The sequence below is a fragment of the Nuphar pumila genome, chromosome 7 (genome assembly GCF_984573655.1).
Source record: "Nuphar pumila chromosome 7, dmNupPumi1.hap1.1, whole genome shotgun sequence".
NCBI lineage: Eukaryota > Viridiplantae > Streptophyta > Magnoliopsida > Nymphaeales > Nymphaeaceae > Nuphar > Nuphar pumila.
In genome coordinates, this window is record NC_143255.1 from 98,935,361 (window position 1) to 98,950,682 (window position 15,322).

Here is a 15,322-nt window from a genome sequence, read left to right on the forward strand (position 1 = left end):
GACTTTGAATCTGCCCAAAACATATTTACAACACTTTCATCTTTATCCAGTTGCATTGCACTAAAGAAACCAAGGTCATTGCTTGATTTCTTTTGTAAGTAATCAACCAAACAACATATTCCTCCATTCTTCATGTTATCTGTCATCTTCCTTCTCAAGTGGTTTCTTAGATCCATAGGTGTGAATAGCATATTCTCGAGACCACCATCTATGTACACGCACAAATTGTATATCTTCCTTAGTGCAATGTCGGTGCTATCAGCTATTTCAGCAATTGCAGCGCGTGCGTCAGTTACTTTACGATGTGACCTTAATATAGGAGTCATAAATGAAGTTGCTAATTCATGGTTATGATCACTGATTAAAGTGCGAACTACATATTTCCTATTCAGAAGTCTTTTTAACACCATTCTCGTTGGACATCCACATCTTGAATCTGGCTTGCTCCTTATTGGATTTTCACTTAACTTCTTCCAACCTTCCTTAAAACAAACATATGTCTTTCTCACCACGACACCCTATGCATTTTTTGACCAAGAATACCTTTTAACACTAAAGCCAAGTTTTAAGGCATAATCATTATAAAATTTATATGCAGATTCTTTATTATTAAACTACATTCGTTCTACGAGAACAGAGTCAAATGTATTATCATGTACATTCTCAGTGTCTGCACCTTTATCAAGTGTATTGTCATGATCGTCTACCTCATTATCGAATTGTATTTCCTCTTGGAACATTCAAGTCAATAGTGAATCCAATGCCTGCACCCTTCTTATCATGTGCATCATTAGTGCACATGTTTACTTCTTTAAGTACGTCATTAGTACAGATGTTCACTTCTCCATAACTTTTCAATGATTGAGATACATCATCTTCACACCAATCAGATGCTAAACTCACCACTGTCATAAGCAAGATATCAATTTGTGTTAGCCAGCGCATACGTTTACTACGATTTACTCAAGATGCATATAACAATGAATATAGATTAGTTAAGCAAGTCAAAGAAATGATTGAATGAATCACAATATAAAAGCAACAATGATTTGTTATTTGCTTATACTATGTATTGAGTTGTTATTTACCATGCCAATAAAAGAAACGATTTATGTGTTGATGATAGTGATTCACATGACATTGATTTAATTATATCTACAACGCTGTGAAGTGATTTCAATAGAAATCGCTAAATGAGCAGCAATTTAATTATATCTACGACGTTGTGAAGCGATTTCAATAGAAATCGCTAAATAGACAATGATTTGAATATGCAAATCACCACCGCAAGCACACAATAATGTATTTCTACACGCACGCATTTTTAAATCCTACTATAAATATCTTACAAATTGATACTAAAAAACACATCATATCTTACAAATCGATATACATATCTTATAATATATTACAAATCGATACGGTAATTCAACATAATAGCTTACAAATCGATACTACAAAACACATAACATCTTACAAATCGATATACATATCACATAATATATTACAAATCGATACGATAATTCAACATAATAGCTTATAGATCGATACTACAAAACACATAATATCTTACAAATCGATATACATATCGCATAATATATTATAAATTGATACAGTAATTCAACATAATAGCTTACAAATCGATATACATATCGATAATATATTACAAATCGATACGAAAATCCAGCATAATAGCTTACAAATTGATATTAACAAAAAATATAATATCTCACAAATCGGTATTATGTTACTATAACCATGATTTGTGTTACATTGCATATATTGAGTGAATGGACGATACCGAATGTGGTAGAGGTCCTTCCTGCGTCTGTAAACAAGCATTCTTGTCAACAGGTCCCACCGTCCTACAAATATCTTTAATTTTCCAACCGTCAAAAATACATCCACCTGCAATAACAAAACAATACCTTAATGGCACTTACGACGACATACGTTCTTCAACAATAGCATGATGACATGGAAAGGTACTCACGACACCTTAATGGCACTTGTTGGAATGATTATGTGTCATTGATTTTTTTATACTGCCTAACAAAAATGAAAAACAAGAGAAGATTGTGAAAAGAGATGGCTGACAAATGCTCCTATGACGCCCACCAATGATCGAACCAGACAATCGATTTATAGTTATCTCCATGAGGTAGGAACGAACCCGAGAATGTTTTGTAACACAAGGCACGAACAAGAAGGCGACAATGTGTTGTAACACAAGCTAAAAACCAAGGCGAGAACCTGGACTCGAGATGACGGCAAAGGGTGCTCCGGCAGCAACAGATGACGGTAAAGGGTGTGCCATTAAAGGGAGCTCATGTTACAACAGTTGGTGCATCGTCAAAGAGTGATCTGTTGGCAGCATAGGAGTTTACTGCTTAGGGCGAAAACAGAACGTTTGGACTTTTTGAAGAGTTAAGATCATCCTCCCTTTTCTGGATGGAGGACATTTTTGTCCTTTTCTCAAACCATCGTTTCATGGCGAGAATGGCGGAAAGGGTACTTAAGTCTTTGCAACTGTACTAGACTCCAATGCTAAGTGATGTCGACACACACAGGGATATGAGCCCCACATGCTTATATATGTGGCACTCATTCGGACCCCGAACACGCACTATAGCAAACCCTACGTCTTCAAGGGAGAACACACAACACCCTCGTAGGCCAGCGTGATTGAATTAGGACAGTCTTCTTTGGCACCCACTACTTTTTTTTCACCATCTGTGTAATTAGTTAAATGTGTTCAGCACTAGTTAGATTGTATTTTCGGTTGATAATTAGCAGTAGATAGACGTCATAAAGTTTTCTTTCTTTTGTTAATTTAATTATGCTATATGTTAGTTTTCAATAAGGTTATCTAGTTAGATTAGAAGTTCTCTTATATTGTTACATGTTAATCGTGAGTTAGTTATAGATAGCAAATTAGGTGGCTAAATTAACGTCATTAGTTAAGATTTGTCTCTTAGCTTGTTAGCATTAGTTAGGGTTGAAGTGTTTTTGAATTACAAGTAGTGCCTATTTGGTTGTTTCATTCTAGTTAATTTTTACAAGTAGTTAATCTAGAGCAAATAGCTTTAACCTGTGTCTTTATTTCTTTTATATAACTAACCCTATTTGTTTAGAAAATTGTCTCTTTTGCTTTCTTTGTTTGCGTGGGCTCACATTGAAGATAAAAGCGTGATAGCAAGAAGGGTTGTGCATGCACTACGAAAAGAAGGCTAGCGCGTGAGAAAAAAAAGCTCTGCAAAAGTTTACTTTTCTTTATTTTTATTTTTTGGGGGGCCAGAGGGCCATTTAATTATTTTGGTTTGTAATAAGGCCATTTTATTTTTAAGCCCTTTACAGAGGGTAACTCTTGTAATTAGTTAATTAATTAATTATTCTTTTCCTTTTCTTAAAAGGCAATAAAGTTCATCTTTGTGTGAAGTATAAAAGTGATTAAACTCGTTATCTGAGTTTGACTCAGACTTCACCACTAGTGTGAGCTGGTTTTTATAATTTGATGCACGGGCACTTTTATTGAAAATAATCTTTTAAAAATACTTTATCAAAAAGTTGCACGAGAGTGCATTGTAGACTTTAATATTTGGGGAGTCCCCCTGCTCACCATTTCTCTTAGGTTCACGTTGTAGGTGAAGGAGTCAGGCTCCTCCGACTCCTCTCCATCTCCTCTATCAACCTCATGGCCTTGTCCACCTTCTCCGACTTAACTGACATCTGAATTGCCTTGTTGAACATGAACACTTATGGTCAAACGCCCATCCCGACGATATTGGAGAAGAACTTTAGGGCTTCTTCATGCATGTTGGAGGTGACTAGGGCTTCCAAGAGGCCGAAAGAGAGGGCAAAATGTTGTCTTTCTTCATCAGACGGATGGTCTCTCTGGCTTGGGGGATCATACTGAGGTCAACGTAAACGATGAAGAGAAGAAGGTTGGCGAGCAACGGTCATAGGAAGGAGGTTGGATGGACGTCGCCGATGAGGTCAAAGGGGGAGGAGAAGGCGTCATTGCTTCGAAAGAGAAGGATGGACCTGAGGAGGGAGTCAACGGAGTTTGACTGGCCATGATCGAGGAGGGCACAAAGCTTTCTCACCTTCCGTTGGCGACACTCTTTTTGGGAGAGGGCGTCATTGTCATCTCCAAGTTGTTAGGGCAACCTCTGCTACGAGGCATCTGAAGGAGAGAGGATGGGGATGAGGTTTGGGTGAGTGACAATGGAGGAGTTTGCAAAGAAAGATGGTGGAAGCTTTCGCCATGGAAGAAGGAAAGCAAATCCGATCATATTGAAAATGAACAGAAGGCTCATATAAAAATCATGATCGTTCGGTTCCCTGTTGCAGATGAAAAATGAAGGGAGAAGACAAAAAGAGAGGAAGACGAAGGGGAAGACAGAGAGAGCCCGAAAGGCACCTTTCGGGTATGTACAAATAAAAAATTATTTTTTAATACATTGAAAAATTAAAATGTTAACTCGGTTAACGAAAAAGCGCCTTCTGACCTCAAACATGCTGAAAATGAGTAGAAGGCTCATGCTAAAATAGTGATCGTCTGGTTCCTTTTGGAGGATGGTCTTCACTTGCCTGCTCACTTTTCCATTTACGGCGTTAACGTTTCAATTTTTTAATGTATTAAAAAAATTCTTTATTTGTATGACTTGAGTCTCTCCTAGAGGTGTCAATTGGTCGGGTTTGGTTCAGACTCAGGTGAAATCAGACTTGAACCCCAGGTCTGGACCTGAGTCTAATAAGATCCATTATAAGAAAAAACATACCCGAATCCGGTAAGAACTACATGAACCAAACTCAGACCATACTCGATAAAATAATAATTTGTATCATTTTTACATTGAAAATTTATGGGTCTTAATCAAAACTCGGATCAAATCCGGGTATGATTTAAAATTTTACAAAATTATACCCGGATTCATGTATTAATCGAACCTTCGAGTCCAAACCTGATGCTTAATCGAGTCTTCTTATTTATCACCATACCTGGACCCTATAGGGTGGTCCGAGTCGAGTATGATTTAACCCGACCCATTGACACCTCTAATCTCTTCGTCTTCACCTTATCCCTTTGTCTTCTAAGGGCCGGGCAATGGGCCCGACAGCCTGATGGGTCAAGCCGACCCAGCTCATCATAGGCTGGGTTTGAGCCATAATTTTAGGCCTGGACTCATTAGGTATCGGATTGAAACCCAGCGGACTCCCCCCCCCCCGCTATCAAGCCTGTTCCATGAGCCTAAATTATTTATTGTTTTTTTTTTAAATATAAAATTTTAAAAAGTAACTACTAATAATATTTACCTAATTAATTGCACGAAAACTTGCTATTTGTTAATTATTACTATTTATCTAATTAGTTGCACTAATTATGAATCAGTTGCGTGAAAACTTAATATTCTCATTAACCCATAATTTCAGTCAAGCATTTATGCAATTTAAGATTGGGCAAGGTTGAACCGGACTCGACCCGCTTCACATTGGCCCATTGGGCTAATGGGTCGAGCCATGAGCTTCACTTCAAACCCTAGCCTGTTAAGAACTGGGCCAAAACCCAACCCGTTAGTAAACAGGCCAAACCGTTGACCTGGCCGGCCTGATCAACAGGCTTTTCGAACCGGTCCATTAACGGGCTAGGCCGGCCCGATGCCCACCTCTAGCTGCACCTGATCACTCACCATTTTTCAGATACAACTTGTCAGCTGTGGAGCCAAACAGCCGATAGTGGGCGATCAAGTGCGTCAGCACGCGCAAAGTGTGCAATTACATTGCAACTTAATCTGTCGTCGGTCAGGTGTCCTCTCTCTCTCTCTCTCTTCCCTCTTCCTCTTCGTCTTCCATCTGCAACAGGGAACCGGACGGTCACTATTTTCGCATGATTGCAGCCTGACCTGATCTTCTTCCCTTCTTCCATGGCGAAAGCCACCATCATCTTTCTCTGCAAACTCCTCCATTCTCACTCGCCCAAACCTCATCCCCATCCTCTTTCCTTCTTTAGATGCCTCGCAGCAGAGACGACGACGACGCCCTCCCCGTCCTCCGACGCCCTCTCCCCAGAAGAGCGCCGCCAACGGAAGGTGAGGAAGCTCTGCTCCCTCCTCGAGCAAGGCCGGTCGGACTCCGCCCACTCCCTCCTCAGGTCCATCCTTCTCTTCCGAAGCAACGACGCCTTCCCCTCCCCCTCCGACCTCATTGGTGACGTCCCCCCAACCTCCTTCCTCAGATCGCTGCTCGCCAACCTCCTCCTTGTCGTCTACGTCGACCTCAAGATGATCCCCCAAGCCAGAGAGACCTTCCTTCTGATGAAGAAAGGCAACATTTTGCCCTCTCTTTCAGCCTCCAATCGTTTCTTGGAAGCCCTAGTCACCTCCAACATGCACGAAGAAGCCCTAGAGTTCTTCTCCCATATCGTCGGGATGGGCGTTCGGCCGGAATCGTTCACGTTCAACAAGGCGATTCAGGCGTCGGTTAAGTTGGGGAAGGTGGACGAGGCCATGGGGTTGATGGAGGAGATGGAGAGGTGCCGGAGGAAGCCCGACTCCTTCACCTACAACGTGATCATCAGCGGGTTGTGCAAGAGCAGAAGGGTCGAAGAAGCCGGGAATCGATTCGACGAGATGCTCGCCAAGGGCGTCGCCCCGAACCGGGTGACCTTCAACACCCAGATCGACGGGCACTGCAAGAGCGGCGATTTGGAGGGGGCGTTTAGGGTGCGCGATCGGATGCTTGCCCATGGATTGGTCCCCAATTTGGTGACCTACAATTCGTTGATGAGCGGGTTGTGCAGGAAGGGGATGATGGAGAAGACGAAGGAGCTTCTGCAGGAGATGGAGAGCCACGGCATACTTCCCGACGGGTTCACTTACAGCATTCTGTTTGATGGGCACTCGAGGTGTGGGAACTTGGAGGCATCCTTGGAACTCTTCGAGGCGTCGGTGAAGAAGGGGATTCAGATTAACGCGTTCACCTGCAGCATTCTGATTAATGGGCTCTGCAAGGAAGGGAAGATTGCAGTGGCGCAGGATCTCCTGAGGATGATGATGCAGAAGGGTGTGGTTCCGAGCACCGTCGCTTATAACACCATCGTCGACGGGTATTGCAGGGCGGAGGACATGGAAGCTGCCCTCTCTGTTGTCAAAGAAATGGAAGCGAACGGCGCGAAACCATGCCGCATCACCTACAATTCTCTGATCAATGGGTACTGCAAAATGCAGAAGGTGGCTGAGGCAGACAAGGTGTTTGGTGAAATGATTCAGAGAGGCTTCACCCCGGATGTCGTGACTTACAACATCCTGTTAGATGGCCATGGAAAGCTCGGCCAGCTCGACAGGTGTTTTGAGATTCTAGAAGAAATGAAGGCCAGGGGACTCAAGCTCAATGTTGTGACTTTCGGTTCTTTCATCAACTGTCTATGTAAACACGGGAAGCTCTGCGAAGCCGAGATCGTCCTCAGAGAATTGGTGAGTAGGGGGGACTCCCCAAATATCAAAGTCTACAATGCACTCATCGATGGTCTCTGCAAGTCAGGCAACATGAAGGATGCCTTCAGGATTCTCGATGAACTGAGAGAGAACGGGATTTCTCCCACTATAGTGACATATAATTCTCTGATCAATGGCTTCTGCAAAGCAAATAAATTGTCAGAAGCAGAGGCGTTAGTTTGCAGGATGAGAGAGGAAGGGCTGGCGCCTGACGTGATCACGTACAATTCGTTGATAGATGGTTACTGTTCTCATGGCAATACTTACAAAGCGCTTGAGGTTTATGAAGATATCAGGAAGTCGGGTATGAAGCCTACACTGGTAACCTATCATAGAGTCATGAATGAGCTTGCCAGAGAAAGCAGAATCCAAGAAGTAGACAAAATGTATGACCAAATGTTGGGGGATGGTTTGGCCCCTGATCTCATCATATACAATCTAATGATTCATATACACTCAAAATTTGGGGATGTACAGAAGGCGTCCAGTTTGCAGGTGCAGATGATAAAGGATGGGCTGAGTCTTGACGAGATGACCTACGCCAGTCAGTTGGTGAGGCTCTGTCGAGAAGGAAAACTGCATGAGGCAGATGACCTCTTCATGGACAATAAAGCTAAAGGTCTGGTGAAGAGTGGTCTCTCTTATGTGTCTCTTATTGATGGGCACAACAAGATGGAGGACTACTTTGGAGCTTACCTTCTGACTAGAGAAATGGTTGCAAACGGGTTCCATCTTGATAGCTCTAAATATAATGAATTGATAGCTGGCCTTAGGAAGGAAGGCAGAGAGCATGAAGCTGAGCTTCTTCTCAAAGAGATGAAAGAGAAAAGAAAGACGTAATTGCCTTAATATTTCCTATTTGTCAGTTTCATGTGAAGCTACATATCATTGCTTGGGATTCATCTTGAGTTTTATGCGGAATCGTTTTGGTTGAAATTCAGTTGATGCAAGCAAGGTAGAACACCCATCGAATCTCTGGTCAAAACTTGTCGTTTGATGGGTAGTTGAAGAGGGTTCAGATATGACTTTGGCTAAGGAATAATTCTAATTATATTCATGAACATATGTATGTGTTGTGTAACATATGATTAGCATACATTATTGATTATTTTAGTGCTAGTAAATTGAAAGATGATCAACATGATAATGTATTGTAACGTTAGGCAGACCTTGATTTAATTTTATTTTTGTTGTAAACTTGCAAACTAAACTAGTAAGCATGGATGTCAATGTTAAGCATCATTATAAAGTTTGTCTTGGACCTTTTCTGTTAGGTCAATCTGCTGCGCAGTAAATGTTCCTGAGCTATTAAAGTTTTACGTTATGAAACTATGGAACAGCTCAAAAATTAATACGTTAATGCCGTTAACGGAAAAGCAAACAACCACGTGGCGACCATCTGCAACAGGGAACCGGACAGTCACGATTTTTGCATGAGCCTTCTGCTCATTTTCAGCATGACCTGATCTGCTTCCCTGGTATATGCATGCAAGAGACCATCCATCAATGCCACCGACATCCTTACCATAATCCATTGACATCCTTACCATCATCCTAAATCCTTACATTAATGTTCCTTTCTTCTTACTCTTCACTGCTCATAGTCTTTTCGAGTTTCAAATTTCAAGCTTTTGATAAATGGGAATGCTAAAAATAAGCTTCTTAGCCCTATAAAATCCCGACTACTTAAGATGTTCTTATCTTTATCAAATCTCTGCTATTTATGGTGTGCAGATTTTTTTCTTTTGTGGGTGTCTGTGTCTTTGTCTAATTTTTGTGTGATATTGCAAACAATATATTTGTTGCCAACATTTTCTTCATTTTTGTCTCTTTAGTCCCATTTTTTCACTGATCATAGATTTCCTTTTCTTCTTTTTCAAAAATAAAAAATCTGTTTCTTGGGTTCTTTTCATTTTTATCAAAAAACCAAAGGTCTGATTTTTTTGTGATATGGAGTTGAACAGTGTTGTGGTTTCTTGTTGTACTTTTGTATGAGTTCCCATGGAAGCAATTCTGATGTACTGGTGAAATTCCAGAAGACTCCTTTGGCTATAACCTCTTCGAGTTCAGCTACATTTGTTTTCAAGGTTTCATGGAGGGCTGGTGGAGGGTCTTGTATCAATTGTAGCGTAGAATGCAAGTTTAGTTCATCTTTCCTTTCAAGATTTTCAGATAGTAGAATAATAGAATTGGTAAATGCTTGTGAAAACAAGTTGTCCGTTATTTCTTACTCATCCGAAGTGCCTGCCATGTTGGATGGTTGCTTTATATTTTAGTGAAGAAAATTGTATTGATTTTACCTGCCAAAGTTTCAATATATGAAAAAAATGGCACTTTTGCTTTTATTCTCATGCAAATGCAAATCCATCCGCATAATTAAAATGAGGCTAAGCATCGGAAATCTGTCACTAGCTTTTTTGGTCATTGAAATTGTCTTTATAGCTTGGACCAAATGTTCTCAGGGATAATTTGTTTTAATTTTTTTACTTGGGTTCTCTACTCATTCATAAATTCCAAGGGAATAGATGCTTTTCAATTGAAAATTTTGGATGGTTTTTCTTCTGGCATTTTTTATGCTCTATTGTGAAATATACGACTTTCATTGGCTGACTCTGTATGGATGGAACTTGTCCAGCTTGATGATCTAACTCCTACAGACTGTAGACAAAAGATTGTTTCTTATTCAAGGCTGGACGGTGGAGAGCATAAATTCGATGTCTGCATCACTGAATCAGGGAGAATTTCATGTTCAAGCTACAACTGGACTATTGGTTAAGAAACTGTTTTCTAAACTCCTATTTGAATTAATTCTTTCATGAATTTGGTTTGCATTCTGATATTTTCTTGTGGATGATTAAATGCCTAGTTGGTGGGCAATGAGCTTGTCACCATTTCAATTATGTAATGGTCCTAAAAAACTTCCCAGGAGTGTCGGAAAAGCGGCTGGAAATTGATATGAAAGTTGCATGGAGTTAGATTACTTGATTGAAATTGGACTCAGCTTCAGTTGCCATGAGCTCATTTTAAGATGTGAATAAAATTTGGGTGGTCTACACTTACACCTGATAGTCAGTTTCTTGAGAGAGAGAGAGACAGAGATTGCCTGGCCAAGGAATTGTCCAAGTCTAGCATAAGTTGCATTCTTTTTTATTCATCTAGTCTACAATTGTTCTTTTAATTTTGATTGATAAGCATATATTACTTTTTCAAAAGGGTCACCAGGTTTGAAACAATGATGCCCTCATTCATGAAGGATTTTTTCTTGCAATTTTTTTTGTAGGCATCTAATTCATTTAAAATGGGCTTCTCGTTTGGAATATATATATATATATATATATATATATATATATATATATATATATATATATATATATATATATATATATATATATATATATATATATATCAAGTTCTCTATGGATAAGGGGCTCCAATCCAAAAGATCTCCCTGGATGATGACTCTTCTTGTAAAACCCGAAAAAAAAAATATACAACTTGGATTTGGGTCGGATCCGGACCCGGACCAACCCGGACCCAATGGAGGCACTGCCTCCCTCATGCCTTTTAAAGACAGTGATGCAAAGGGGGGAGGTTTCTCGAAACCTCCTTCCCCTCTGCTCTCTCTCTCTATCGTCTCTCTCTCTCTCTCTCTTCTGACCCCCCCATGCCGATCCTGCATTCGACGAGCACGGCCACCGGCATCCCACCATCGATGACCCTCCTCCCCCCGACGGCCTCCAGGTACGCACCCTTTCCCCTCGTTCTTCTTCTCCTTTTCCCTCTGCCGCCTCATCTTCCTCTTTTCTTTTCTTCTCCCTTCCATCGACAGACAGGGGCAAAAGCCCCTTCCTGTCGGTCTTTTACAGCAAGGAAGGGTCGTTCGGCAGAGGCTTTAGCCCCTACCAGTTTGCCGACAGGTCGGTGGGGGTAAAATCTCTGCCGCCTGTGAGAAGGGTTTCGGCAGGGGGTTTTGGGCCCCCTGCCTACCCTTTTGTCTTCACCAGGAAGGGTCGAGACCCCTCCCTGTCTCCTTTTTCACAGGGAGGGTCGAGCCCCTCCCTGTTCTCCTATTTAGGTGCGCAGGAGAAGTTTTGACCATCCCTGCCTCTGTTTATCGCAGGGAGGGGCTCGACCCCTCCCTGCCTTCGATCTTCGCAAGGGAGGGCTCGACCCTCCCTGCCTTCATAGTACGCAGGAGGGGTTGAGCTCCCTCCTTACTCCCTCTGATTTCAGGGAGGGTCGAGCCCCCTCCCTGCTCCTTGCGCCCCCTGCGGCCAAGGGAAGGGTCGAGTCCCTCCCTGCACCCCCGTTGTTCAGGGGAGGGGTTGAGCCCCCTCTTTGCTCCCTCTTCTCTGGCGTCAGTCAGGGGTTTCGCCCTCTGCCTCTTTGTGTATTCGGCAGGCACGGGCGAAGCTCCTTGGCTTCCCCTTTTTGATCGACGGGCAAGGGCCTCGCCCCTGCCTCCTTGCATACTCGACAGATAGGGGCGAAGCCCCCTGCCTCCCGTTTGTTGTTGACAGTTGCCTCTCTTCTACTTTGTTAGGCAGGGGCGCAGTCTTGCCTGCCCTCGCTTTCTAAGGGCAGGGGTGCAACCCCCTGCCTCCTTGTAGTTTGCTGACAGCAGGTCAGCAGGGGCTCACAGCCCCTGCCCTTGCTTCTTGTGCTTATAGCAGGTGCGCAAGGGCACGATGCCTCTGCCTCTGTTTCATTCACGTTAGGTCAGCGACAGTGCCCCCGACCTTTTGTTTTTTGTATTAGTTTTCTAAGGCGGTCGCTTTTAAAGGTCGTACAATGGATCCCGCTCGCGCTCTGCGACAGAAGCCATCAATCGTTTACACCCGCAGGCGCCAACAAGCTTGCAACTCCCCAAGGTAGGGGAAGATTGTACGGAGGACTTAGACAATTGAATTGAGTTCAATTAACTAAAAAGGATAATTAAATAAATATATATGCATATATATATATATATATATATATATCATATATATTTATATGAGTATGCATTTAACTCAAGGACGCGGTTTCGCAATCCTTGTCATTTACTTTCTGTCAGCCTTTACTTTGTCATCACGCTTTGCGCCCAGGCTCTTGCTTTTGCAAATTTTTCGTTACTGCCTTGCCATTGCAGATGACGCTCAGGCTTTTCGCTCATTGTATGTGCTATAAAGGCATCCTCGTGGAGGATGCAAAGGCATTTACCGCTCTTCCTCTTGCGACAAGAGTTGAGTCGAGAGCTTAACGATACATCCTTGTATAAGGAGATTGATACCTTGCAAGGATCCTGGCTTTTTGAGTGAGCAGACCTGCAAAGTAGACTTGAGATTTTAGGGATTTTAGGGAGATGCGCAAAAGCATCGAAGACTGCCCAAATCGAAGTATTTGGAAGAATGTAATTGGGTGGTTTTGTTCATCTATTTGACATATCTCGGGTAACCCCGAATTGGGGCTTGAGCGAACTTCTTAGCGGGGGTTCTGTTGAGAAACCCATATTTCGTCTATTGAAGCCGGTATCGAGTCATGCGAGGCATGTAGATACCCCGATAGCGGATGAGATTCTAGGAAATCGCATGCCAAATGTTGGTACAAGTTGTTGGCTGTTTTAAAAGATAAAGAATGTCAAAAGTAAAGTTTGAGAAACATTACATCTTTGTGAAACACTTTTGTTGAGGCTCCTATTAAGGAGCTATACACCTTTCATCCTCGAGTACTTGTAGTCGTGCACTACACGCTAGTACTGCGATGATCGGATAAGACAGTCATGTGACCTTGAACAGTGCTAAATGCATAATGTTGTAAACAAATAAAAATGTGATCGCCTTCAGAGGTAAGATGCTTATTTGGTCAAAAGACAAGAGCATATAGAATGAGTCATCAGTTAATTTACCCCTGACACACTCATTCGCCCTTGTGTTTCTATCAAGGGAGAGGATGGATTGGTACAAAACTTCAATAGACAGGTTGTTAACAACCACCCCATGGGCAAAGATCCGGCCTCCCTAGTCATTGGAGTTAGGGGAAGGGACTACAAGACATTATCCTATGTGGTAGATCCAATGGACTTCTGCAAAAGTTGGATGCATCCGTTGCCAAGTATCTGCCTTTGGGGAATCCTCTCTCGGCTAAAGTCATTCCCTTAGGAGCGGACTCAACTAGCTATTCGGGTTATTGAAAATACATAGAATAACAGACGCATGAACTAGTCTCAGTTGTTTCTACGATTTGTCTGCACGTACCCGCAGACCAGTAATATCGAAACATAAAGTTTGTTCACATTGGTTGATGGGTCATGCGACTTGCTTGTTGCGTGGTAGTTCACAACTTACGATCAAATGAATCATCATGCTGCCTTTTAACAGTTGCACTGCTTACTTGCTTTGAACTGCTTACCTGTTTTGAACTATTTACCTATTTAATTGTATATCTGTTTTAAACTGCTTAGCATACTGAATTAAATGTACTTAATCCAGTTTTCTGTAGTTTTTCTTGTGCACCTACTAGTTTTTAGCAAAACTAACTCATTCTATGGGTACAGGTGATGATTAGGTACACCACAGGCGATGACATGATAGCAAGATGGCTTCAAGATTTTTTCTTCCTGCTCTTAGCTCGCGTTCTGGACGTTTTTTGGTTTTGTAACGGATATTCCTTGGGATATTTGAATTTTGTACTATTTGAGAATTTCTTTTAATGAAAGTGGTTTTTCCAAGTGTTTTGCAAGTAACATGGATTGTGATTTTTTGGTTCTTTTAGCTAACCTGCCCAAAGTTGTCAGCTTGTCTTTCTGAATTTAACAAAAGAATAGTCTTCCACTGATTTCATAAACAAACTCTGAAGGAAAGAAATTTTTTATAGTCTCTTGCCTGTTTTCTGAAAGGTTCGCAAGTTTGAAATTTTGGGGCATTACACTTCTCATCCTTCCATATGGGGCTAAACATTCTTAAGTATGGTGAGGATTAAGAAATTTGTGCAAAAACCACATGAAGCTATTGGTTAATAATTCACATTATTTTGAGCTAAAAGCCTAGCAATGTAAATTTGTCTGAGATAACATTACAAACAAATAGCCTACTTTTGCCATTATAGCTTTTCTTGCAGGCCTTTTGGTAACAAATATGTAGTCTTTTCTATATCAAATGCACACTGTTATTTGCTCCTGCTTTATCTCCCTATGCCCCTATATATTATTAGTAATGGAGAGAACTCCAAAAATAGCATATGACATGGTTAGGTAGGCTTTAATATTGGTTATACATTGATCATTTGTACTTTATTTTTGTCCCTTTAACAACTTCTTGTTTATGGGCCGGGCCAAGTTATACCATCAACACTTTAGGTTCTCCAGTCAGATCTGAAATTCTCTATTCTTGTGAGTTTGTCTCCAAGAGGTTTTTGCACAGACTCTGCAGGAAATAGGTTTCTTAGAACTGCAAATTTGACATGTCTTGCACTTTGGTATGTTTTATTACTTGTTCATGTTCAATAATTATATGATAATAGCCTTCCTATTTGTCAAAAAAGCTTATGTTTGATCACAGGCAAAACGTCTAAGCCAATTCTTTAATCTAAATGATCGCGGCCAACTTTTCTTCATTAATTAACATGTTACAGTTCTTTTACATTTTGGACTTGCATATAACGTAAAGTAAATACAAATTTTCTTTGTTCCACATAAGATGCAGAAGGTATTGAGTGCAGAAAGAATTTATGGTTAAACCTGTGGTAGGTTTCACCAATATCAACATTTAATCTATTTTGTTTAATAGTAGAATATTTTAGCTAAAGTACTTTCAGTTGAAAACATTTTTGCACTTTAGTGGAAGTGGAGG

The 15,322-nt window shown here is 41.3% G+C and overlaps 1 protein-coding gene across 1 annotated transcript; it reads left to right on the forward strand.

Moving 5' to 3' along the window:
• The first annotated feature begins 5,833 nt into the window (after positions 1–5,833).
• LOC149832598 (pentatricopeptide (PPR) repeat-containing protein) lies at positions 5,834–8,706 on the forward strand. Its single transcript, XM_090014601.1, has one exon. It carries the CDS (start codon positions 5,928–5,930, stop codon positions 8,334–8,336), a length of 2,409 nt encoding a protein of 802 aa, XP_089870727.1. The 5' UTR covers positions 5,834–5,927; the 3' UTR covers positions 8,337–8,706.
• The last annotated feature ends 6,616 nt before the right edge of the window (positions 8,707–15,322 follow it).